Source organism: Callospermophilus lateralis, unplaced genomic scaffold (assembly GCF_048772815.1).
Source record: "Callospermophilus lateralis isolate mCalLat2 unplaced genomic scaffold, mCalLat2.hap1 Scaffold_138, whole genome shotgun sequence".
NCBI classification, from domain to species: domain Eukaryota; kingdom Metazoa; phylum Chordata; class Mammalia; order Rodentia; family Sciuridae; genus Callospermophilus; species Callospermophilus lateralis.
In genome coordinates, this window is record NW_027512535.1 from 382,363 (window position 1) to 407,169 (window position 24,807).

Consider the following 24,807-nt stretch of genomic DNA (forward strand, 5'->3'; position numbering starts at 1 on the left):
GAGATAAGGATGAGGATGTGGCTTGGCTGGATTGTAGGCAGCCTCGAGGACCCTGGGCCCTGGGCCCTGAGGTTTCTCAGGTGACTGACCTCCTCTCCACCCCTAGAAGGCTTTGAGTGAGGGCGGGCTGGCCCCTGGAGGAACCGTGCTGGAATATTCCGGAGCTTTCCCCGCTCTGCATTCTGAGTCACTGCCGCAGTCTCTGGCTGGGCAGAAATCACGAGTCTCCACACAGCTTGTAGATTCAAACAGCAATTCTTTATTCCCGAACTCACACCGGCCATCTACAAACACGCTCTGGGGGAATCCACGTTCTCTGCCCAAATCCACTCCACATGGGCTTCTGTCTCCCAAAATATACTGTCTGACCCTAAGCACTCAGAGGAACTCAGCAGCAGGATACGCCCTATTCTAAAGGGGGAACACCCTAATCTCCTATTATGCTAAACTGCCCTATTCTAAAGGGGGAACACCCTAATCTCCTATTATGCTAAACCGCCCTATTCTAAAGGGGGAACACCCTAAACACGGATCCTGCCCTGGTCCTTGAGCAAGGTCACCTTTCAGAAGTCCTTCCACTAGACAGCATGGGAGTAAGCTGGCAAGGAATTTGTCATACCTACTTGGCTGATGGCTCCCAGCAAGTCACTCTGCCTCTCCCGGGAGGAGGGATCCAAGCGGCTGCTTCAAGGCAGCGACTCTCTGTGTCTGCCTGGCTGCTGGGGGAGGGTTGAAGACATAGGGGGGAAGGCGTCACGGGCCACTGGGAGTGGGGGCCACCTGTCCACAGCAGCCGCTAGCCTGCGTCACTGCCAAGTGGGGGATGCTTGGTGGCCATGGGGCCGGGGTACTGGGGCTGCTGTGGCAGGAGGAGGAGCTTGTATCCTGGAGCTGTGGGTGGAAGGAGGGGGAGGAACAGAGAGCCTCTGGCTTCCCTGTTTGGGCTTGAGGGCCTGGACTGACCCTCCTCCTGGGTGCACCTGAGCCGTGTTGCTATGGAGTTCAGGCAGTGGAGGGTTGAGAGCCTTTCCAGGTCCTGCCTGGGCCCTGCCTGGGCTGCTTTGGGCACTGGGGCAGGAAGTCCGAGCAGCTTCCTCTCCCTGCAAGACAGCCTGTGTCCAACATGCACACGACATGCACACAGCTACAGATCTCGCCCAGGCCACAGGCAGGGACCCCCTGCTGCAGTTCAGGCACCATCCGTGTTGAGGGGCAGAGGCTGCCCACTGCAGGTCTCCCAGAGAGCGCCCACTATGGTGGCAGTGAATCTCTGCCTCCTGGGGCGCTGAGCCTCCCAGTGCTCGGCCAGGCCTTCCTCAGCTGGACCCATGCTGCGGCTGACTCTGGGCACTGGAGCTTCATCTGTTAAGCTTCTTGGCTGAGACACCCCATCTCAGAGGCCGGGGGAGGGACGAGCCTGAGTCCCTGAGCATCCTGGCAGGTCCGGGGTGCTGCAGAGAGCCCAGGGTGCTGCAGAGAGCCCAGGGTGCTGCAGAGAGCCCAGGAAGCAAGACATTGATGGGGCCCTGAGGGCTGGAAGGAGCACACTGTTCCCCTTACTGGCCTGGGTGGAGGTAGGCCCAGGACTGTTCGTGCTGGTTTTTCCTGCACACACACCTGTGACGGGGACGGTCAGACCAGTGAGAGACGGGCAGCAGTGAGGAATACAAGAGAACAGCTGGGGTCTGTCTGCCCCCCACTCGCTGTGTCCCTGTGTCTGTCTCACATGCCCTGGCTGTGGGAGAGGTGGGGGACTGCCCTCCGTCAGGACTGTACTGCTGACCCTGGAAGCAGAACTGTAGGTGGAGGGTGCTGCCCTCGGCGAGGGAGTGGAACTGATGGCACAGTGGCTCTAGGGCCTTGGGGTCCAGAAAGTGGCCAGTAGCTCTGCAGCAGGGGCTCATGGAATGGCGGGGACCCTGGCTGCTGCTTGGGGTGTGAGGCTGTGGTGGTGGACACTGGTCTGGGCTTCATACCTGGGCAGCATTGGACCCTCAGGGGTAGGTTTGGAGGGGTGCAAGGGGTACGACTTGAGGGAGCTGGGGCAACATCAAGTCCAGAGGCCAGTGAGGACCATTGCAGGGAGTGCGTGAGGCAGTGTGAACAGGCTGTGGTGGGCCGTGCCAGCAGATGTGGACCCGTGGGTAGGTGGGCCGAGGGGCGGCTGAGCTGGAGCGGTTCCTGGTCCTCTCTCCCTGGGTGGCACCAGCCAGTTCTTCCTTGTCTTGAAGCAGGTTGTCTACCTCCTGGCTGCGTGCCAGCTGTGTGCAGGTGAAATCTGAAGCGGGTGCCTGGCAGGGGCTGGCTCACAGGCACGTGCTGGTTTCCCAGGTGTGGACACTTCCTGCCGGCCCAGTGGAGCTGTGGCGGGAGATGGGGGAGATGCAGGCGGCACAGGGCGCAGGGCCGCTGTGCAGAGCAGAGGCTTCTATGCTGCAGGGCGTAAGTGATGGTGAGGTGCGGTGAGCTAGCTGGGAAGAGGCGAGATCTGCTGGCCTTGGGGTGCTGCGGGCCACGGGAGCGGTGCAGTCGTGCAGGCCGGTTCCACGCAGCCATCCAGAGTCCGCAGTTTTCACATCTCGGGCCTCCCCTTCCGCCCAGCAGCCACTGGAGTTGGGTGGGACCCGCCTGGCTAGTATCAGTCCTGGGAAAGAGGCCACCTCAGGTTTCACCCATATGCAGAAGCCACACAGGGCAGGTGAAGGCCACTGGGGTCACTTTTGAACCAGGGGGCCCCAAGGCCATTTGGGGCACCAGGCTTTCTGTGACACAAGGTGATTTCTCCCTTAGGAGGCACAGACCAGCAGTGCTGTCCCCAAAATGGCCTGAGGTGGCTGTGTGAGTCAGGGGTCTGGGGCACCCTGGCAGGGGCCTGTGTCTGCCTGCTGCCCACCGTCTCCTGACCCTCAGCTGAAGGAGCAGCCTGCGGCTCCCTGGAGGGGAGGTGGGGAGCAGATGGCCTAATGAGGCAGCTGCTAGGCCAGAAAAGGCAAAAAGGGAACCCAGTGGTGACCCAGGGGCCAGCAGCTGGCCTGGGGTGAAGGAAGAGGCTGGGGCCATTAGAACTTGAAAGCAGGGAGGGGCCGTGCTGGGAACCTGTGCTGGGGGCCGTGGGGCCTCCGTGGCGAGGGCTTCTGTGAGTGAGGGCAGGGCATCAGTGCCCTCCCAGCTCGAGGCAGGGGCCTTCGGGAAGGGCCTGGTCAGGGCCCCGGCCTCGCGGAGCCCAGTGCCCACATGGGTCTGAGCCCAGGAGCCCGCCTGGCTTTGCCTCCTCCCGAGTGTGGCTGAAGTGCAGCACTGACAGGTGACTTGGGGTGCTGCCACAGGCATGTGGTGCTGAAGAAGCTGATGGGGCGGCGTTTGGAACGGAGAGGCCAAGCGCATCTCAGCCCCTTAGCTGTCATTGAAAGCAGAGGACAGCAGCTTCCTTCTCTACACGAGGGTTGAGTGTCCACACCCAGAATTGGCAGGATCTCCAGGACTGTGTCACGTGGCTTTAATCTGCTTCCTCAGTCTTCAGGGACTGAGATGCTGCAGGCCGCGTGGCGTAGAGGGGGCCCGGCCAGGCAAGCGAACTCTGTGATGGGACTGCTGATTTTTGTTGATTGTTCTAGTGATGGATCGGCTTAGTCCTTGGAATGACCTTGGTGAACACAGATCGTCAGTGTACAGTCCGGTGGCTCAGCTCCAAGTGAACCCCACCCACGGAGCAGACAGAATGTGCAGAATGCCAGGGCACCCGGCCGGCTGCTCTCACGTGGCTGGGACACAGCTGCCATCTCTGCTGCCCGCCTCCTGCCCCACGTCTCTGCCTGGCTCTCAGTTTCTCACATGCTCCACGGGTCCCTCTGTCTCTGCGTGTCTCTGGCCCTCTCGCACGCTTTGTCTCTGCATATCTCTGTCTCTCCCACATGTTCTGTCTCTGTCTCTCTGTCTCTCACACACACTGCCTTTCTCTGTCTGTCTGTCTGTCTCTCCCACATGCTCTCTGTCTCTCCCACACTTTGTCTCTCACAAACCCTGTCTGCCTCTGCCTCTCCCACGTGCTCTGCCTCTGTCTCTGTCTCTCACATGCTCTGTCTCTTGTCTGTCCCCACATGCTCTGTGTCTCTCTGTCTTTCACTTGCTCTGTCTCTCTCTGTCTCCCACACGCTGCCCGCCTCTGTCTGTGTCTGCCACATGTGCTCTTGCCCTCTATCCAGCACCTTCGGCCGGGGAGGTGACCCTTTTCTCTCTGCCCGCCGCAGGTCCTAAGGTTTTTCTGGAACGTTCTATGGAAATAGGCACCAGAAAAGCAGCTTGGTGACCTGCTGTCTCCTGCTGCCTCGTCCCCTTGACCTGCCAATTGTTTCCCAGAGCTCCTTGTTCTCATTTCCTGGGACTTTGGCCCAGGGGAGGGTCTGATTCTGAGCCATGTTTACCTGGAAGTCCTCACACTTGGTTGGCGGGACTTTCATGCTCCCAGCTCTGTCCCCTCCCTCCTCCCTGGCGGGCTAACTCTAAGTCACCAGTGGATGGAGTGGGCGGCCTTCGACTCAGCTCTCCCTGAGGCCTAGGCCCCGCCTCCCATGCCCACCAGGCCCTCTCCCTGGGTTGGTGGCACCTGCCAGTGTGGAACATATTTGGTTAGTGGATTCTTCAGTGGTAACTTAAGCCTTTGGTGACTTAAGCGTGGAAGGAGCCACCGTAGACCTGGCTGGGAGTGGGGACGGGGGCAGAGGGAGACTCAGCGCCCTCTGGAGAGGCTGGCAGGGGTACTCCCTGGTAAAGGGGGTGTGATGTGGCTGTGTGTTGGAGTCGGAGGCCCCTCGGGGTGGACAGCCAGCCACAGGGAGCCGAGAGCAGGTCGAGGCAGCCAGCAGGTGAGCTCTCAGGAAGGTGGTAGAAATGGAGGGGTGCATGCAGGAGGAGGGATGACCTGGAGATGGTGGTGGGGTGTCTTCCAGCAGAGGAGGCACGGGAGGTGGGAGGATTGGCCAGCATGAGCCTCAAGCTCCTTGGGCATGGCCAGTTGTCCTGATTGCAGGTGGCCAGCCCTCCCCAAGTACAGAGCCCGGGGACAGCCCTGAGCCTCCCAGTCCAGTTGAACACCTGCCTGTGGCATGACTGAGTCCATGGCCCCCAAGTCAGGGCTGATGGCATGTCTGGCCTTGACACGGGGACAGGATGGCCCGAGCCTGGTGTGGGCAGGCAGGTGGGGTGAGGGAGGCCCCAGGCTATCCCTGTGCGCTCGCAGGGCCAGCAGGAGAACCAGGGCCCACGGGTGGCTGACCCTTGCACACTGCCCTGCTGTGTATGCTGCGCCCTGCGCTCCTGCAGCAAATGGCCCTGCCTGGGGGGGTGGGGAGGGCCTGCTGCCCCAACACTGGGCACAGGGCCACGGACAGGAGACAGGCTCCAGGCTGAGTAGTTCCCTAGGCAGTTGGAATGGCTGGCTCTGTTCAGGGGCGCAGTGGGCAGTGTGCGACCAGGGAGGGGACTCTCTGGCAGGGCCACTGTTGTGGGTTCACTGTGATGGTGCCCGCAGGACCAGCCTGGCAGAGGCAGGTGGGCAAGGTGGGTAGGCCTGGCAGTGATCCAGGTAATGGGCTGAAGAGTGTCCTCTCTCCTGTGTCTGGTGTCTACCTCCTCCAACAGCCGAGGGGCACCGAGGGAGTCCTACCTACTGAATGTGAGAGGCCAGGGAAGTGGGAGGAGCCAGGGAGGACTCCCACGGCATGGCCTGCCGCCGGCCCTGCAGACGTGGCTCCCCTTCCTCCCTCCATCAGAAAAGTGCTCTTACTTTTAGAAAAACGTAAGCTTTTAAACTCACAGGTTTTAATTTTCTTTAATAAACTGCTTCCTGCCCTGAGAGTGAATCTGCTTCCCCTGACCACAGAGACCCCCCACATGACCCTGCAGACCAGGGTGTCTCAAGGGCCCAGCTGCCCTGGCTGAGTGACCCCATCAGGACCAGTAGGGGACTCCCTGCCAGGGAGCAGTGAGGGTTAGGTGGCCGTGGTGGTTCGGGGAACCTCGGGCCAGCTGGCACATGAGGACCAGGGATGGCCAACCAGGCGGCTTGGCCGGCCCAGGCCTCACTTCCTCAGAAGGGTGGAGGCTGGGAACTGAAAATCTGGCACCAAAGATGGCCTCACAGCTGGTCCCCGCTCTATATTGGTTTCCTTGAATGATTTCATTTGGTGGAATTTTCAGAATCATCCATGACCCCTTCAGTGAGTTCAGCTGGACAGGGGCTCTGCCTCAGCCTCTGGGCTGCTGAGCCCCATGAGTTTCCTAAACAAAGGACGGGAAGCCCCTGGCTGGGCTCCTGGGGCCCGAGAGTGCCAGGGGTCAGCAGGTCAGGGAGAGCCACACCCACCGTCCCCGTTACTCCTCTCCTCCTCCTCCAGGCAGGTTCTCGGGCTGTCATCAGGGCCCCCCGACCCTGGGCTCTCACACCCGTCCTGCTGTCTGTCTTGCAGGTGTTGGGATTTGAGATCGACGCGGTGAACTCTGTCCAGTTTTCAAATCACACAGGTAAGGCCTCGTGCAGCAGTTGAGGTAGAGCTGAGCACAGGTAGGTGGCATGGGCCCCTGGGAGCCAGAGTGTCATCCTCCTATGGACGAGGGCCTCAAAATGTCACCCTATGCTGAGTCTGGGGGCAGGAGCTAGGGTTTCCTCATCCTTGATGTCTATTGGGTTTGGATCTCAGCTCTGCTGCTCTGGAGCTGTGTGACCTAGAAGAGGTGACAGGGCCTCTCTGTGCCTCAGTGTCCTCCTCTGAAAACCAGGGTGGTGATCCAAGGCCCAGCTGGGGGAGAGAGTTCCATGGGTGAGCCCCAGGGCTGGTACCTGGCTAGGAGCACTGTCCTCCCGCGAGGTCAGCCCTGCGGGAGGCCTGTTCACACCCTGTCCACCAGGGGGCGCTGTGGGTGTGAGGAGGTCCCCTATGTTCCAAGGTGAGCCTCTAGGCAGTCTGGATTTTTAACACCAGTGCCACAGAGCGGGGCGTGTGTGCTCATGGGGACTCCGAGGACTTGGTTGCTCTGAGCACTGAGGGGTTGTCTGGAGGGAGGGTGTGCACCCCACAGCCCCGACCTGTCCTGTGTGGCCTCAGGGGCTGTGTGTGGAGTCCGCCCCACTCGCCAGGGTGACATGCCCCTGACATTGTTCTGAGCCCAGCAGGACGCGCAGGGTGGGCTGCAGGAGGGCTCCGGGGTGCTCCCAGGAGGGGTGCGGGAAGGCTCCAGGGTGCTCCAGGAAGGGGTGCCGGAGGGCTCCGGGGAGGTTAATACCTGGATGGGGTGCCAGCGTCAGATGGAGCCTCTACTTGTCAGTAAGGGCTCTAAGTCCAGAGACGTCCAGAAACTGATGGGCTCTGACTGCTGTTTTTACCATTCCCATGGTTTAAGTAAGAGAGCAAAACCGGCTTGCAGACTGAGCGGCTGCATTTGCGCTTGAGGACTGCAAGCAGCCCCTCAGCACCATTGAAGATGGGCACGTCTGCCCATGAGCCCCTGCTGCCCCCTGCCGATTCCAGCAGGGCAGGGCCTCAGGCTGCAGATGTGGCCAGCTGCCCTCCAGGTCCTGCAGCTTCCTCCGTTTGTGGTTGGGTGGCACCCTGGGAATCTGAGACAGAAAGGCCTTGGGCTTGACCCAGAGGAGGTAAGATGAAGACCAGACCCCTGGGTGCTGGGCAGCCCTCCGGGTGCAGGGTGAGGGCAAGGGCGCTGGGGCTTCTTTTCACTGGGGCCCACCCCATGGCTTGGGGGATCCCCTGAGTGGACAAGTGCCTGTGCCCCAAATCCCACCTCCAGACACCACGGGGGCTGGGCTGGCCCCGGGGGCCCCAGGTGGCCCACTTGGGGCTGGCTGCCAGCACCCTACATGTGGTCTTTGGGCTTGGCTGGCTGTGCAGCCACACTGGGGCTTCATGGTGCCTCTGTCTCAGGGCCACCGACTGAGGGGTGAGCCTGTAGGGGAGGCCTCACTTCACCCCTGCCTCATGGGCTCCTTACCTGTTCCCACCCTTCACCCCACCACACCGTTGCTCAGAAGCAAGGCTGGCGCCTCTCACCTGCCCCCAAGGTGTATGGCCCCTGGGCAGCCATGGAGCTGGTGGATGAGTGACAGCCCCTACCTTGCAGCCCTGGGGCCGGTGGAGCACCTCATGCCGCCATCTCTGTCCTCACGTCACAGGCTGCGTAGGCTGTGTCCTGGGTGGCGGACCTGCAAGTCCTTGACTGAATGACCTTCATTCCTGGAGTGTGGGGCTTCTCACCTGCTCCCCATCTCCCAAAAGCAGCCGCCAAGGCCCCTCGTGCAGGAGAGGCGTACCGCCATGTCAGTGACGGCCAGCATCGTGGCCAGCACTGTGCTGCCTCAGACCAGCGAGGATCTGTCATGTGGTCCCACGTGGGACTGGCCACGCAGGCTCAGCCACGTGCTGTCTCTGCCCTGGGCCACAAAGCCCCATGGCCCTGAGCCAGGACACTTGAGCCAGCCAGGGTCCACTGAGGCTCCCCTGCTCTGCTGCCTGCTGTGCACTTCCTGGGTGGGCAGTGCCCAAGCAGCTCTGAACCCTACTCCAGGGTCTGCCCTCTCCTCCAGGCTAGAAGCCCCCTCCCCCTTGTTATTTTTATTTATTTATTTTTGAAAATCAATTGTTACATTAAATCAATGTAATCAAAAACACACTTCTAAATGCTAATTATTAATTTTTGTATAATCTTCCTTTAATTGGACCAGAAGAAACTTTTTTTTGGGGGGGGGTGATGGTGGTGCTGGGGATTGAACCCAGGGCCTTGTGCATGCGAGGCGAGCACTCTACCAGCTGAGCTATGTCCCCAGCCCCCAGAAGAAACTTCTTGACTTAAACATATTTATTGCCCTCCCCTTTTTAAAACAATTCTATTATGATATTCATGTATCATGTGATTAATTCACCCATCAAAGTGTACAGTCATTTGGGTTTTTGGAGGGTGGGGGTACCAGGGATTAAACTCAGGCACTCAACTACTGAGCCCCATTTCCAGCCCTATTTTGTATTTTATTTAGAGACAGGGTCTCACTGAGTTGCTTAGTGCCTCACTTTTGCTGAGGCTGGCTTTGAACTCGCCATCCTCCTGCCTAGCCTCCTGAGCCGCTGGGATTACAGGTGTGTGACACTGTGCCCAGCAGTCTATGGGTTTGGTGTTTCCACAGAATTGTGCAGCCATCTTCACAGTCGGTGTTCTAGAATGTTGCTATCATCAGAGCAGCACACAGTGGCGCACAGCTGTGGTCTCAGCAGCTCAGGAGACTGAGGCAGGAGGATCCCAAGTTCAAAGCTGGCCTCAGCAAGTTTGCAAGACCCTGTCTTGAAATAAAAATAAACAGGACTGGGGTGTTGCTCAGTGGTTAAGCACCCCTAGGTTCAACTCTGGTAGCTTAAAAGTAAATACAGGAATGAAGGAAGATTGTCAGCTGCTTCTCCCAGCCTCCACAGGCCTACTTTCCATCTGAATGGCTGCTGGACATTGCTCTAAATGGGGTCAGGGACACAAGGTCTCCACATGTGGTGTTTCTCACTGAAGCAGCTGTCCGCGTCCCAGCCTGGGGTGCTCCCTGTCCTTCCGGGGTGAGCGGGGTCCCCCGGGGTGGCCACATTTTGTTGTCCAGCCATCAGTCGCACCTTCTGGTTGCGTCCAGCTTTGGTCTGTTTTGAATCGGGCCGTGGGACACTTCCATGCTCTGCAGTGTACACATCACCCAGGGGTGAAAGGTGATGGGGCTCAGGCTGCACCTGACCCCCAGCAAGGAGCCGTGACAACATGTGATGTGTTATCTGCTGGGAGCTCAGTGGAGACTGAGCGCTTGGGGTTGATCACTCCTCTGCCTGGCCGAGGGGAGCCCTGGGGAGTCGGGGCCTGATGCCACAGGGACAGCCCTGTGAAAGGACCTCTCTGGGCCTGGTGGCCTCAGCCTCCCTGCTGTCCCCAGCTGCAGAGTGGCTGAGCTGGAAGAGCCCTGTACCCCACGTTCCTGCTGCTCCTTAACAGGCCTTGCCAGAGCTTCCTGTTCCCAAGGTCCCCATCTCCAGCGGACAGCATGGAGCTGGCGGGGCTGAGGCTTGGTGGTTGGGACTGGGACACTGTCTTGTCACCTGGAGTTTGGAGAGTGAGGCAGCTGGCCAGGGGCTGCCAGAGTGGACTCAGGGAGCCTGAGGACTGGAGAGGGCTGGCGGCAGGAGTCTTGGGACTACCCGGGGGCGGGACTGCAGTGGGAAACCTGCCCCCCACTTCTCTGCTGCTGTGGGTTGACCAAAGGATCCGAGTGTCCCTTCTAGAAGGTTCTCGCAGGCTCTGGACCCATCTGAGTCACAAGAGAGGTGCAGGAGGCCCCTGGGACCAGCCTTTCATGTTTGTCTGGTCTCTCTCTCAGACTCATTGGCTAGAGGAAGGTTTGCTTTGGCTCAGCTCAGACCCCAGGCTGGTTGGCTCTGGCGCTTTGGGGCCTGTGGTGGGGCGGCACATCACAGGGGAGCCCGGGGGGAGCGAAACCATTCACCTTCTGTCCAGGAAGCATAAAAGGAGGAGACTGGGGGTCCACCGTTCTTCTGAGGGCATGCACCAGCGACCTAAAAACCTCACTAGCCCCCCTGCCCCCCGACAGCACCATGCTGCACATGGACCTTTGGGGACATTGCAGATCCAAAATCCATCAGCCCAGAAGCCACCTCTCTAGGAATCCTGTGCTCTGCCGTGGGGCCTGTGCTTGGGACCTGGCTGGGTGCTGGCGGCTCACCTTCCTCCTAGTTTGCCAGGGGCTGAATTGTGTCTGCACTCTAGATTCCTGGGTTGCAGCCCTAATCCCCGGGACCTTAGAATGCGACTTTAGGTGGATGAGGCCTTTAGAGGCACTAATTAAAGTTCATGAGGTCATGGGGTGGCCCTGACACAACTGTCCTCATAAGAAGAACACATCAGAGTTGGGCCTGGTGGTACGCACCTGAAACCCCAGTGGCTCAGGAGGCTGAGACAGGAGGGCTGCCAGTTCAAGGCCAGCCTCAGCAGTAACTTAGCAAGGCCTTAAGCAACTCAGCAACAACTAAAAAGGGCTGGGGTGTGGCTCAGTGGTTAAGCAACCCTTGACTTAGTCCCTGATACCAAAATGTATCCCTGGGTTAAATTCCCACTACCAAAAACAAAAGAAGAAGAAGAAGCCATAGGACCCAGATGCACAGGGGAAGATGGCATCTGAACTAAGGAGAGGGCTTGGGAGAGACCAGCTCTGAGACACCTTGGTCCCAGACTTCCAGCTTCCAGAATGTGAGAGAATGAGCACCTGAGGTCTCAGCCGGGTCTGTGTACCTTGTCACAGGTGCCTGAGCACACCAGGACACAGGTGTGCAGTTAGAAGGATGTTTGAGACCAAGGGTCAGGAAGGACCTTTTTGTCTTGCACCCCGCACCACTAGGCCTGTGAAATTTTGGTGGCAGCCTCAGGTCTCCTTAGGAAATCTAGCCCAGGGCCCAGGGGCATCCCAGATAGTGGGCAGCTGGAGCCTGGAGGGGCAGGCTCCTGACCAGCTGAGCTGGTAGCCGGGGGTCAGTCTGTTTCTGTCTGGCCGGTCCACCGCGTACCTGGGGTCCTGCACTTCCTTCTTCAGTCAGAACCTGAGGTTGCCTCTGCCAGGTGGGGCAGCCGAACCTCACGTGTCCCTGGGGCTGTTCTGGAGAATGGCATTTGTTCCAGACACCTTAGGATGGCGCCTGGGAAAGCCAGGGTCCTTTGCCATGGGAACAGCTGTCACCACACAGGCCAGACACACGGGGAGGTGTGTCACAGGGCCCTCATGCAGGGAGTCGGATGGTCTGACGCCTCCCACCCCTGGACTCTGCTGTTCCAAGAATCAGAACCGAAAGGCTGTGGGATCGTGTGTTCGGGGGAGTGAGTCGGGGACGCCAGGCCCCTGGGTGGGGGGAGTGGTGAGAGGTGGGGTTTCCACACTTGGCTTCCCCTGGCATGCACAGGTGCCCCCCAGCAGTGCTGCAGCGTCCTGCACCTCAGGTGTACCCCAGGTTGCGGGCAGTCCTGGAGTGGACACCTTGCTTGGACTCCTGTTGGTCAAGGGCAGGCTGGGCACTTGGGTCTGTTTCTTGTCCGGCTTGGTCTAAGGCTTTCCTTGTCACTCAGTAACCTTGTGGTGGAGGTGTCGGGACAGGGTGCCCAGTGCTGGGTGAAGCAGCCCCGCTTGATGCCCAGGAACACAGTGGGGACCGGATCCGGAGATGGGGGGAGGGCACTGAGCCACTCCTGCAGAACCTGGGGAGAGGTCAGGCAGCCTGGCTGCCCTTCTCACTCAGGACCCCAGTTCTACTGGACACAATTGCAGCAGGAACTGGCCAGCAGAGTGTGCAGACAAGGGTGCAGGACCTGGGGCTCTCAGGGGCGCTGGACACGTGTTGGGGGCCTGCTGGGGCACTGTGCCTGGGCTGCCTCACTAGGCCTTTTGCAGCTCCAGGGGAGGGCTGCCCACTGGGCATCCCCAGGGAGAGTGGGCTGTTGTCCCTGGGCTAAGATGGCCACCAGAGAGGCCTGTGCCACTACGCCCTTGGTCCCCGTGACTCAGGCCCGTGTGATCTGCCGCCCCTGCAGGCTACGCCCACTGGAAGGGTCAGGTGCTGAATGCCCATGAACTGCAGGAGCTGTATGAAGGCCTGAAGCTGAACAGCGTGAACAAGTACGACTATGTGCTCACGGGTGCGTGCCCAGGGCGAGTGGCCGCCGAGGGCCAGAGCCCCCTCCCCAGGCTTGCACCTGGTCCCTGCTTTCTTCAGGGAGATTCTCAGTGCCCTAGGGATGTCACATCCTTGGTGGCCTTGGGCCTGCCACTCTGGGCCTGGCTTTGGTCCTGGGTGTCCTGGGGCCATGGCGGGCAGCACAGGTGGGTGTTGGGGGTGCTGCTGGGCTGGAAGGGGGCCAGAAGGGACTTTTAAAAAATACCTGGTTAAAAGTGATACGTGCTCACTATCAAAGGTAGAAAATAAAAGAAAGGAAGAACAGTCGTCTGCTGGTCACCCAGGGGTCCATTCATTTCAAATGTTGCATTTCTTTTGGGAAAAAGAAAAAGGCCTGGTCTCCCTCCATGACCCTGGACTGGTCCCACGCTGCCTGGGCACAGGCCTTGCTGTGCTGCCCAGGCCCCCGTGGTTGCCGAGCACATGTACTAAGAGGGTAATCTGGCTTCTTCCCCCTGAAGGTTACACCCGGGACAAGTCCTTCCTGGCCATGGTGGTGGACATCGTGCGGGAGCTGAAGCAGCAGAACTCCAGGCTCGTGTACGGTGGGTGCTGGACCAGCCTGCTCTTGGCCCGAGTGGCCAGGGTGCACCTGTCACGCTGAGTGGGGTTGGCCTGGAGCACAGGAAGTGAGGCCCAGCTGCCTCCTCCTGGCCACCCCTCCCGCTCTGCTCCTGGCCAGTCAGCTTTGTCCACTGGTGTCCAGGAGAACCTTGTGGCTGTGCAAAGGAGCGGGAAACGTTTCCTGGGTCTTTCGGGCATGTGAGAGAGAAGAATTAATGTGCTAAAAGTTGGGGTCCCCAAGATGTGCCTGCACATGACCCTAAGGGCATGGGCGTGGGGTATCACGCAGGCAGGGCCAGGCTGCAAGGGGGTGAGGGGACTGGCCACGTCTGGGTGTGTCTGCATAGAGCAGCCCTCCTTCGTGGCCAGGCAGCCCTGGGCCCATCCTGCCACCTGGAATAGGGCCAGTGTCATCAGACTTGCAGACTGAGGACCTTTTTCAGGGGCATGGTGACCCTGTCCCCCCAGTCAGTGGCGGGTCTGCCTCAGCTTGTTGCTTTGTCCATGCTGCTGTACAGGCCAGTGCCGGGAGACCTGGGTTGGCCTGTCCATGGCCAGGGAGGGGAGGGACTGCTGTGCTGGCTCAGGAGCCCCTCGATGCTCTTCCATGTCACTTGAGAAATTGTGCAGATGCTCCTCAGTTAGGTCAGAGTTAACCAGTCGTCTTAGACAAGGAAACACAGGAGCCAGGTAGCCGGGGACAGCAGGGAGCTAGTGGGGGTGCCTGGACTGGCCCACCCCGCTTCACACCCACGCGTGGTCGTAACAGCAAGCACTGGCCGCTGGTGGTGGAATATGCAATGGCACAGCCACCACGAAGAACAGTCTGCCAGTCGCTCATAAAGTCACGTGCAGTCACCTCGTGACCCAGCTCCCTCCCTGCCGTGGGTCCAGAATAACGGAGGCAGACCCTCCACCAATTGTGCACCGTGTTAACAAAGGTGGAAACCACCAGGGTCCACTGATGGTAAAGTGGACAGGCACAGGGTGGTGTGGAAGGCAGAGCCCGAGTCAGCCTTAAAAGGAAGGAAATGGCTGTTGGGGTGGTCATGCCCGTGATCCCCGCAGCTTGGGAGCTGAGACACGAGGATCACAAGTTCAAGGCCAGCCTCAGCAACTTACTGGGACCCTGCCTCAAGAACTAGAGCTGGGGATGTGGCTCAGTGATGAAGCACCCCTGGGTTCAATCCCTGGTACCAAAAAGAGAGAGAGAGAAAGAAGAAGAAAGGAAACTCTATGACCCAGTAAGCAGCCAGTCTCCAGAGGGCAGATTGGATTCCACATAGATGAGCTGTGGGGATTGGGAAAGTCAGGGCCTGAGGGTGGCCTGGGAGTGGGGAGTCCGTGTGTGATGGAGGCAGTGTTAGTCGGGAGGAAGGGGAAGGTGGCGGTTCCCCTCGTGGATGCCCTTACGGCCCTCCTCCGTCCGCCCACTCACCGCCTTACTGACGTTTTACCACCACGAATCGTGGGGCTGGGGGCTGAAGCTGGGCCTCACTCACACGGCCAGCACTCTGCTGCTGAGCCCACCGGCCCTTACAGACATCTGGCAGGGGGGTGGCATGAAGGGGTTGGGGGTGCCGGCACCGCCAGGCTGACCGGCGGCCTGTGTCTCCGCAGTGTGCGATCCTGTGATGGGTGACAAGTGGAACAGCGAAGGCTTCATGGTAAGTCTCGGTGCTGCCGTGAGGTCCTGGCCTGGCCCCGTGACACCCAGAGACAGGCCCACACCTCAGGGCCTGTGGGGGAGGCTCGGGGGCCAGTCAGGCTGTGGATAAGCCCTTGGGCTCTGCGGCACCCTGTTCCTGTAGCCCCAGGGCAGCCGCAGAGCCAGCAAGGAAGCAGGGCACCACCTCCCGGAGGAGGTCACACGCAGACACTGAAGTTGATTTCCTGTGTTGAAAAGTGGGTTTTGCTTACCTTTGCCCCTAAACATTTAAAAATTAAAAATCATTCTTAGCTCACGAGCTGTTCAAAAGTAGGCGGCGAGACATGCATGGTGCAATGCCCCTGCACAGGACAAACTGGACCAGGTGAAGTCCATCCTGTGGCCCTCACAGAGGTGGGGACACAGAGGAACTCGGGCCATCCTGCCCTTGGGTTTCAAGGTCGGCAGTTTAGCACCTGCACCATCTTGCCTTCTGCCCGCCTGTGGGCCTGGTCTCTCTTGTGTGCTGGGAGATCACCGGGCACAGAAGCTGAGCATGGTGTCCACTGGCACAGGGCATGCCTGGCAGCTGCCCTCCCTGCCCCACTTGGTCGGTGGCTCGTGGGCTTCTGGTTTGCTCAGTGTTCTCTCGGGCACCTTCCCTGGGGCCTGTTTTCTGGAACCCGGCTCCAGGCCTTGCCTGTTCCTGGTGCTGCTCCCTGTGCTGGGCTCAGGATGCTGGAGTTTGGGCCCTAAAGAGCCGAGGCCCGTTCAGTTCATTGACTAGGACCTGTCCTTGTTTTGATCAGGTTGATTTTTCCTTGTGATCTGAGTGCAGCCTAAGCGTGAGGTGATGTGTTAGGTTCAGAGGTGGAGAGAACCCACAATCTCAGGTTCCTACACGGATTTAAAGGAGGAATCCGACGGGGTCAGACCCAGTTCCCCACTCATGCTACGCAAACACACTACCTCTGAGTGACCTCCCAACCCCTTTTACTTTTTGAGATAAGATCTTGCTAAGTTTCCCAGGCTGGCCTTGGCCTACTTTGAGATCCTCCTGCCTCTGCTTCTGAGTAGCTGGGATTACAAGCGTGTGTCATTGTGCCTGGCTGAATAAATCAGGTTTTTTGTTTGTGTGTGTGTTGGTACTAAGGATTGAACCATTATCTGCATTTTGCAGTCCTTTTTATTTTATTTTGGGAGAGGGTCCTGGTAAGTTGCTAAGGGCCTTGATGAGTTACTGAGGCTGGCCTCAAACTTGCCATCCTCCTGCCTCAGCCTCCCACGTCGTGGGAGCTCATAGGTGTGCACTGTGGCACCAGCTGAAAACCAGGTTTTGAAGAACCTTCTGTTGGTATCATGGTCCAACTTGAGGCAAGAGCTAGGGCCTGGGTGGGCTGGCTGCGCCCCACCCATTCTCAGCACCTCCCAGCTTGTGGCTGGAGCAGTGGCATCTGGAGGCTCTCTGATCACCAAGGCACAGGTACATCTGTAGGGGCCTTGGCTCTCCAGGTAGGTCCCCAAGCTACATTAAGGGGAAGGATTAGAAACCAGCTGTTCCGCGGCCGCTGGGAAGTACCCATAAAGCAAGCAGAGTCATTTCACACCCTCATGTTGGACTTTGGCTTTGGGGTCCTTCTTAAAGAAATGTGGAAGCTAAAGAATGCTGTTAGGTCAAACTGTTTGTTGGACAATTTAAGACAAAAATGAGTTGATCGTGGGTGTGGCTCACGGCCGTGGCTTCCGTAGATACCAGAAGATGTGCAGGTGAGCTCCCAGACCCAGATGCACCCTGGGCCACTCTGGCCAACCCTGGCCTCAGGACCCCTCTCCCCATCCTCTGGGTTCTCCTGTTTCTCCGCGGCCTCTCTCCTCCTCTGTGCTCTGGCCCACTGTCCCCTGGCTGAGACCTTCGCCCACCTCCCATCCCAGACCCCTGTCCCTGGAATTGCCCTTCCTCTGCCCACCCCAGCCTCCTGCAGGACCCCTTGCCCTTGTGTCGGCCTTGCCCGCTGCCCAGTGGCGCGAGCCTCTGCAGCGTGAGTGAGTCCCCCTTGTCTCCTGTGCTGCTCAGTACGTTCCCGAGGACCTCCTCCCGGTGTACAGAGAGAAGGTGGTGCCCGTGGCGGACATCATAACCCCCAACCAGTTTGAGGCCGAGTAAGTAACCCACAGGGCGGGCCTCAGGATCCTGTGCCTGCCCCTGAAGTGTCCCCAGAAGTTCCCCACTGGGGTCAGGTCACCCCGAGGTTGCCACCTGCACCTGAGTCACAGTGGCAGACTCGCTCAGGGCCCACCTGCTGGCCTGTGTCTACCCGAATAGCCAGGTATAGGAGGGGGACGCTCTGGCCAGTAGAGGGCGCTGGAGGCTGGACATGCCTCCAGGTTGGGAGTCACGGTGGTGCCACAGGCAGGCAGGCCGCGGGGTCTCTCTGTGGAGTTCAGAGGGGTGTTGGGCCTCCTGCCCGACTAATTGAAGGAGCAGACACCTGGGAAAGCCAGTCACCAGGCTGCGGAGCTGAGGCTGCTCCTTCTTGGCCATGAGCTGGTCCCTCCGTCCCTGAGGCCTGTCATCCACAGGTGTGGCCCCTGGACTCTTGGTGGCCAGGGATCCCTGACCTAGCCCTGTCTAATCTGGGAGGTGATATCTCACCTTGACCCTGAGCTGTTGGTACAGCAATGACCGTGTGAGTCCATGGAGGGTCTGGACACTGGGCCCTTCACAGGGGCTGTGTACTGTGGTGTGGGTCACTGGGGCCCTGTGGGGCTGTTCCTCTCCACTGTGAACCGTCGACGCTCAGCACAGCTGGAACCTCACAGCAGTGCAGTGGACAAGAGTCCCCTTAGGACCAGACACCACCCCTGACCCAGCCCACCTGTCTTCCAGGTTGCTGAGCGTCAGGAAGATCCACAGCCAGGAAGAAGCGCCAGCGGTGAGGAGACCTGGGGGGCCGTGCGTGTGGCCGGTCACACTGTTCACGGCTGGAGGGTGCAGCACACATCTGGGGACGGGAGATGGGCACCCAGCTGGGCTGGCTCTGGCCTCGGATGTGGCTGCACCCAGCCCTCTGATCAGCCAGCTGGCCCTTGTCCCCTCCTCCTCAGCCGGCTCTGGCAGGGCCGCGGGTGGCAGGGCCCAGGCTGATCTGCCCTGCCCGTCACAGCAGTCCTGCGAGCCCTGCAGCTGCTGGGACAAAGTGCCAACGCACAGTGGGCCGAAAGCAGCACACCCCCGGCACCCTGGGGCTCAGGTGCTGCAGGGCTCCCTCTGAGGGTGCCGGAGGGCCTGCTGGGCTGGGAGGCAGCAGGCCTCACCACGGCCTGTGCAGCCTGTGTGCACTCCTTAGAGGGCGGCAGCCTGTCCTTGAGATGTCCCACCCTGCTGTGACCTTTTTCTGAGGCATTGGGGTCAGGACCACAGCATACACATTCAGAGCACAGCCCAGATGGCCGCCTGCCCCCAGTGGTGCTGCAGGCTAGGGTCCTATGAGCTCGGCAGTCACCCCCGAGGCCTGCAGCCCCCCAACAGTGACCTCAGGCCCACACCTTCCTCCACACCAAGAGGAGTGGTCAGGAAGCTGGTGGCAGCAGCGCCTGGGCTGTGAGCTGTGCCCCCTGGGGTCCTTTCACAAGGCCACCTGCCCTGGGCTCCAGAGACCAGCAGGGTGCATGTGTGGACAGGGGGTTCCAGGACAGGCTGTTCCCAGGTCAGCCCACTGGCAGGCTGCCTGGTGCAGGGGGGCTCAGGCAGGAGCGGGTGCGGCCCAGGGCAGACTGCTGTTCCCATGGGCGCCCCTCTGGGACTTGCCACTTGCCCTCAGGCAAGCACAGCCCTGGGGGATGGTCTCCACCCTCGAGCTGCCACTGTAGTCACCTCCATCCTTTGCTTTCAAAGGAAAAGACAGACCCTAGGTGGCGGGTAAACAGCAGGCAGCTCAAGCTCTGGAGCCACAAGTCCCAGGTCAAGGCGCCTGGGGAGGGCTCTGTGCAGGGGCGGTGTCCTCCCGGCAGAGTGGCAGAGCAGGGGACCTGAGCTGGCCCCGGTTGCCCTGTCACTAGGCCCTCACTCCCAAAGGCCCCACCTCACGGCCCCAGGGGACACATTCAAACCCAGGCCTCAGCTCTGAGCTCTGTTACAGTCCAGTAAACATGGGCGGGGTCCAGATGCAGGTCCCCCTGACCCTCACAGCTGCCATCTGTCCCTGTCACGCAGGGCCACTACAGTCAGGGTCTGACCCAGGGCAGACCCCTCCCACTCAGGCCTGGCTCCAAGCCAGCACTGCCCAGGACCTCAGCTGCTGACCTGGGCCTCAGCTGTTGACCTGGGCAGGCTCCTGGCTCTGCCCTGGCTGGGCCAAGGGGGTGGGTGTGCACACCCAGGAGCCTTCTCTATGACTGGGACGTGCTGGTTGGAGTGGGCATGTGGCGTGTCCACTGGGCTGACATGCTCCCTGTGCCACCGCAGGTGATGGACGTGCTGCATGCCATGGGCCCCAACACAGTGGTCATCACCAGCTGCGACCTGCCTTCCTCGCGGGGCAGTGACTACCTGATCGCACTGGGCAGCCAGAGGATGAGTAAGTGATCTGGCCTGAGTGCGTTTTCTGTCTTCACGGCTCAGGGGACATTTGGCCATCAGGGAGTGTCGTGTGCTCAGTAGAAGGAACACTGTCCTCAGCTGGTGGTATATTTCCTGAGCACTTCTCATTGCTGAGGAGGGTCAGCTGCAGGAGGCTCAGGGCAGGTGAGCAGCCCTGGACAGCACAGCTTTTATCAAGTGGCCACCTGGAGCTGGGCCGGGCCTTGATCTCTGCGGGAGCGCCTTCTGCTGGGCTGTGTCGAGTGGCGATGTGAATACCACCTGGGCCAATTTTCTCTGAACAACATTAGGGTGACAGAAGGCCGGGTCCCCTGCTGGGACAGTGAGGGGAGGGGTCACACCCACAGCCCCAGGGAGCATTCCCAGGTGGCCGCCTCCTTGGCACCTCTGCCTCTGGGTACGGTGTGTAGGCACACAGCTGAAGACATCCGGCAGTTCCTGTGCTTGGTCAGCTGCACCTTGTCCCTGAGGCCATCCTCACTGTGGCTTCTGTCTTCCACTTTCTCTTTAGGGACGGGGGTGGCACTGGGGACGGGAGGCAGCACAACATGCTCTTAGAGCCCCAGGGCACCAGGAGGCCACCTGCGCTCTGTGTGAACACCCCAAGGACGGGCAGCGCTGGCTGCCCCCTGTTGCAGGGTTGATCCTCCTCTGGCCAGGGAGTCTCGGGTCAGCTATTTGGCTTGTCTTCTCCTGCAGAGAGGCCTGATGGCACCACAGTGACCGAGTGCATCTGGATGGAGATGCGCAGGGTGGATGCTGTCTTCGTTGGCACCGGGGACCTCTTTGCTGCCATGCTCCTGGCGTGGACACACAAGCATCCTAACAACCTCAAGGTCAGCCGTGTGCCCTGCGCAGGGCCTTTCAGCAGGCCCAGGGGTGGGAGGGGCCTGGCCTGAGCAGCAGCCCGAGTAGGGGGAGGGGCTGCTGGGCTGTGGGCTCAGGACCCCCCTCCCACAGTGGATCTGCCCTCTCCCCCGCTTGGGAAGTAGGGGTCACAGTGCTGTGGGGCAGGAGGAGAGCACTCAGGACCCCGGCTGGGCTGGTGTGGGGCTCCGTGGTATGGCCCTTGCAGGGCATGTGCCAGGCTCTGGGCTCCGTCCCCAGCATGGCAAAAACAAGAATGCTGGGTCCCTCCTGGGTCAGCCAGGTCCGCCAGGGGAAGCCCTGAGTCCAAGCAGCCTGCTAGGTGCACCCTGGGGCCACTGTGTGGGGCCCTGCTGTGACTTGAAGGTCTGAGAGGCTGCAGAGAGCCCCCCACCCCAGGGACCGAGCCAGAGCTGAGGACAGAGGCCCCGGCAGTAGGTCACTGCAGGCCTTGGCATGGAGGTCTGCTCCCTGGGGACCCTTGGGAGTCTGTCCCACCTGCTCTGTGCAGTTGAGATGGGCGGCCTTGCTCAGGCACTGCTGGGTACAGTGGGTCAGTTGCCACTGACCTAGTGCACAGGGTGACGTGTCAGGGCCTTTTTCATGGAAAACTCGATTGAGCGTGGAGCTCAGTGGGGGCTCCTACTGCACTGTGTGCAAGAAATTGCATCATGGGTGCTTATTGGGTCACTCCTGTCTGACACCCTGTCCACTGACACCAGTGTCCTTCGTGCTGTTGGGAGCAGAGTTGGAGGGACTGTGGGGAGGAGAGGGCAGGGGAAGGATAGCAGAGTTGGAAAACTCCCTGCAGACCCGCCCAGATCCCTTTAGGGTGGGGCCCGCCATCCTGTAGAACACCGTGAGGGCCAGAAAGGACAGCCCTGCCACCGTGGTGGTGTTCTCTGGGAAAGGCTCCTGGAGTCAGCTCTGGTTGTGGCTCCCTGATGCCCTCTGCTGGGCACCCAAGGGCTGCAGGTCCCCTGGGGCTGGGCGCACTTCTCCAGTAGGTCAGTACTGCCAGGTGTCTGGCTCCGTGTTTATAAAATGAAGTCCACTGTGGCCTTCGAGTGGCAAACCACTGCGAACCCTGAGCTCAGGCTGGAACGTGCGGTGCCCTCACTGTTTGTCCCCCTCCTGCCTCCTTCAAGGGTAGAGTGTAAGCAGGACCTGACACCAGTACCTGGCTGTGGCACCTGCATCCTATGGTGCGGGGTAGCAGAGACACCCAGCTGGCACCTGGAGGAGGCCTCATTTCCAGGGCTCGGGGCTCTGGGGGCCAGGCCCTGGCTTCACCCACCCAGATACACTCAGGGAATGAGTCTCACGCCCCCACACCCGCTGGATCCCCCTAGCCTTTGACCCCCAGGCAGCAGTGATGATGACTTTGGCTGCCTTGGGGACAAGCGTCCTCCCCGATGGCCTTGACGGTTAACTCCAGGAATGATTCAGCTTCAAGGATTCTAGCTAAGCACCTGCTGCGCACCAGACAGCACTGACTGAGTTCCTGAGACAGCCCCTTCCCACCGCTGTCTGGTCATTTAATATGCAAGATTCACTTGCCACCTCCCGGGTGCTACCTTCTGTCACTGTGACAAGATGTCTGAGAGGACAAAGAGAAAAGGTTTATTTGGGGTCAGTTTCAGTCCATGGTGGGTTGGCCCCGTGCTCTCGGGTCTTGGTGGCCGATCACGGTGGGAGTGTGGGGGAAGAAGCCACCCACTGGCAGGAAGCACAGGAGAGGAAGAGGTGGGCATTCCACCCACCTTCGAAGGACACACGCCGTGATCTCAGGCCCCCGCTGGGCCCGCCTCTCAGGCTTCCACCATCCCCAGTTGCCCCCCAGGATGGGCCTGAGCCCTAACACATGGCCTCCTGGGACAGTCCTGTGGTCAGCCCTGGGGGCTCCCATGTCTGGGGCCTGTGTGGTGGTGCTGCAGCAGGAGTGCATGTGAACACCCCTCCAGGCGGCAGTGGTCAGCTCCGGGACGCAGCCAGGGGCTGGGCCACAGTGTCTCTCCCTCCCTGCAGGTGGCTTGCGAGAAGACCGTGTCGGCCATGCACCACGTTCTGCAGAGGACCATCCAATGTGCACGAGGTAGCTGCCCACAGAGGGAGGCCCTGTTGGGAGGGCACAGTCCCCCTGCAGCTGCAGGTAGCAGCCGGGGGCGGGGGCCCTGGTGGGTAGCCCTGTCCTGAACCTGGAGCTCGGAGGCTTGGGGCTTAGACAGAGATGGGGGAAGCTCCCAAGAAACCCACAGGGCACCTTTCTCAATTCCACTGGCGTAGACATGGGCGGGTGCGGGGACCAGGGCAGGCAGCTCCCGGGCCACCCTCACTGGCCCTTGTTGGTCTGCAGCCCAGGCTGGGGAGGGACAGAAGCCCAGCCCAGCACAGCTGGAGTTGAGGATGGTGCAGAGCAAGAAGGACATCGAGGACCCAGAAATCGTCGTCCAGGCCACGGTGCTCTGAGGTCACCCACTCGCCCCAGAGCACAGCATGTCCCTGTTTTCATCCTTGTGACAGTGTGACGTCTGCCTTAGTGCCATGACTGACTTGCCTTCCATCTGTGAGTGTCAGGCCTCGTGGGTCCTGATGGAGAAACCTGCCAGTGTGCTTTTCAAAAGTAACAAGATCAGGGGAATTTATGATCTGGAAACCCGGCCCTCCCCCAAGGCTTCGGGACTCCTGACTGCCCTCGGTGGGCCGCTGGCTGCCACTGCCCCAGGGAACCCCTGTCCCGCGTGGGCTGGGCCCATGAAGGCCCCTGTCCGTGTCTTGGATTGCGTCGGGTCTCAACCGTGAGCATCTGGGAGAATCACGCCAAATTCCTGTATTGTCCTGGTTGTCCCCTCTCGGTTCCTGCGCAGGAACTGTCCTAGTCTGCTGCGTGCCGGGTTCCTGGGGTCTGGCCTCACGCAGCTGTACAGCTGCTCATGTCCGCACACTCAGACACACTGGCATGTGGTCACCACACAGGGACCTCTCCAGGGCCCAGTGAATTCCAGTCAGTCTGAAGTCCTCACGGTTATCAGTGGGACCTCCTGTGACTCGGGAACAACTTCTGGGGATCTGCCATGTGTCGGGAGGGACGTGCTGGTGCAGCAGGGCCGCCCCTGGCCAAGGCAGCTGGTGGAGTTGAAGAAAGGTGCCCTGTGGGTTCCTTGGGAGCATCCTCCATCTGTCGTGTGCCACTTAGGCCGTGGGTCTGCTGACCACCGTGGTGACGCTGCATGGGGCCACGTGTGTGGGGTGCAGGACGAGGTGGTGTCCGCTGTCCCCTCTTGCCGTTTCATTCCCCTTCTCTGTCTATGCCGGCTGCTTGCTGGAGACAGGCGCTGGAGCACGATGCGGGAGGTTGGCTCAGACCCGGCGGGCTGCAGTGGTGGAGGCCAGCGGCCCAGCACCAGGCCAGCTGTCTGCTGCTCAAGGCGACCTCCCTGGTTCCACCTTGTCCTCCCACCCTTCCTTCCTGCACCCCAGTTCTTGGGGGTGCCAAGGTTTGCCTTTCCTGGCACTTGCACCCTGGGGAGTGGGGTAGCTCCTCCAGGGCACCCGGCTTCATGCCCAGGGTGGCCCCTTTCCCAGAGCCCACCCCCGCTCAGTGCAGTCCAGTGTCTTCCGGGAAGACCCTCCTCCAGGTCTGCATTCTTCACCTTCTTGGAAAATGCCCCAGAACCAAGGGCGCCGGGCCCCATGGGACTTCAGCCCCCTCACACCTCTCTCCCATGCAGCTCCCATTCTGAGGTCAGCACTCCCTGGCCACGGTTGACTGGCTCTCTGCCAGGCCACCAAGCCGGATGTGTTTGCTGCCATGATTCCTGGTCCCAATGGCAGACTTCTCCCAGCACAAGACCCACTGGACCTGCAGGAGAAGGAAGGCCGTGGCCAGAGCCAGGCAGGGAAGACCAGCCAAAGTGACCAGGGGCCTTTGCATGGCCTCTCAGGAAAGCTGTCACTGCCAGGTGGAACCAGGGACCCAGTGCCGGCAATGAGGACAGCTGATTAGTATCCCTTTCTTTCTCCTGTCCCCATCTTTTTTTTCCCTTTATTTCCTTTCTTAACATGAGAGCAAGTGTCCAGCTGGAGGAGGGACCTACCTGTGTGTCCCGTCCACACCGTGGGGAGACTCAGGCTGCTGGGAGCCTGGGGCATAGACCCAGCTGTGTGTGCAGAGGACCCGAGGGTCCGCACTCTGCAGGCACGTGGATGCTCTGCTCCTGAGCGACACCTTGGGGCTTAGTCCAGGTGAGGGTGAGTCCCTCTCCTTCCTCCAGTGCCCTGTGGAGCTGCCTGTAGCATCAGGAACCTGCCCCTGGGGACAGGAGGGGCCCTGGCTGGAGCCATGTTCCAAGTGGGGCTCTAGG

General features: G+C 60.3%; 1 protein-coding gene across 1 annotated transcript; it reads left to right on the top strand.

The window, feature by feature from the left end:
• The first annotated feature begins 5,427 nt into the window (after nucleotides 1–5,427).
• On the top strand, nucleotides 5,428–22,912 carry LOC143640219 (pyridoxal kinase-like). Its single transcript, XM_077108106.1, has 11 exons — nucleotides 5,428–5,794; nucleotides 6,196–6,519; nucleotides 12,622–12,726; nucleotides 13,226–13,309; nucleotides 14,949–14,995; nucleotides 17,051–17,136; nucleotides 17,864–17,909; nucleotides 19,442–19,553; nucleotides 20,276–20,412; nucleotides 22,472–22,538; nucleotides 22,800–22,912. Exons 1-11 carry the CDS (start codon nucleotides 5,428–5,430, stop codon nucleotides 22,910–22,912), a joined length of 1,488 nt encoding a protein of 495 aa, XP_076964221.1.
• The last annotated feature ends 1,895 nt before the right edge of the window (nucleotides 22,913–24,807 follow it).

What these genes read in the sequence shown, in the direction of transcription:
- LOC143640219 (XM_077108106.1), top strand. Translation starts at nt 5,428, where the DNA reads ATGGCTGGCTCTGTTCAGGGGCGCAGTGGGCAGTGTGCGACCAGGGAG. An exon ending in GCTCTTACTTTTAGAAAAAC is followed by an intron (nt 5,795 to 6,195) that starts GTAAGCTTTTAA and finishes TGGAATTTTCAG; the next exon opens with AATCATCCATGACCCCTTCA. An exon ending in CCCAACCAGTTTGAGGCCGA is followed by an intron (nt 17,137 to 17,863) that starts GTAAGTAACCCA and finishes CCTGTCTTCCAG; the next exon opens with GTTGCTGAGCGTCAGGAAGA.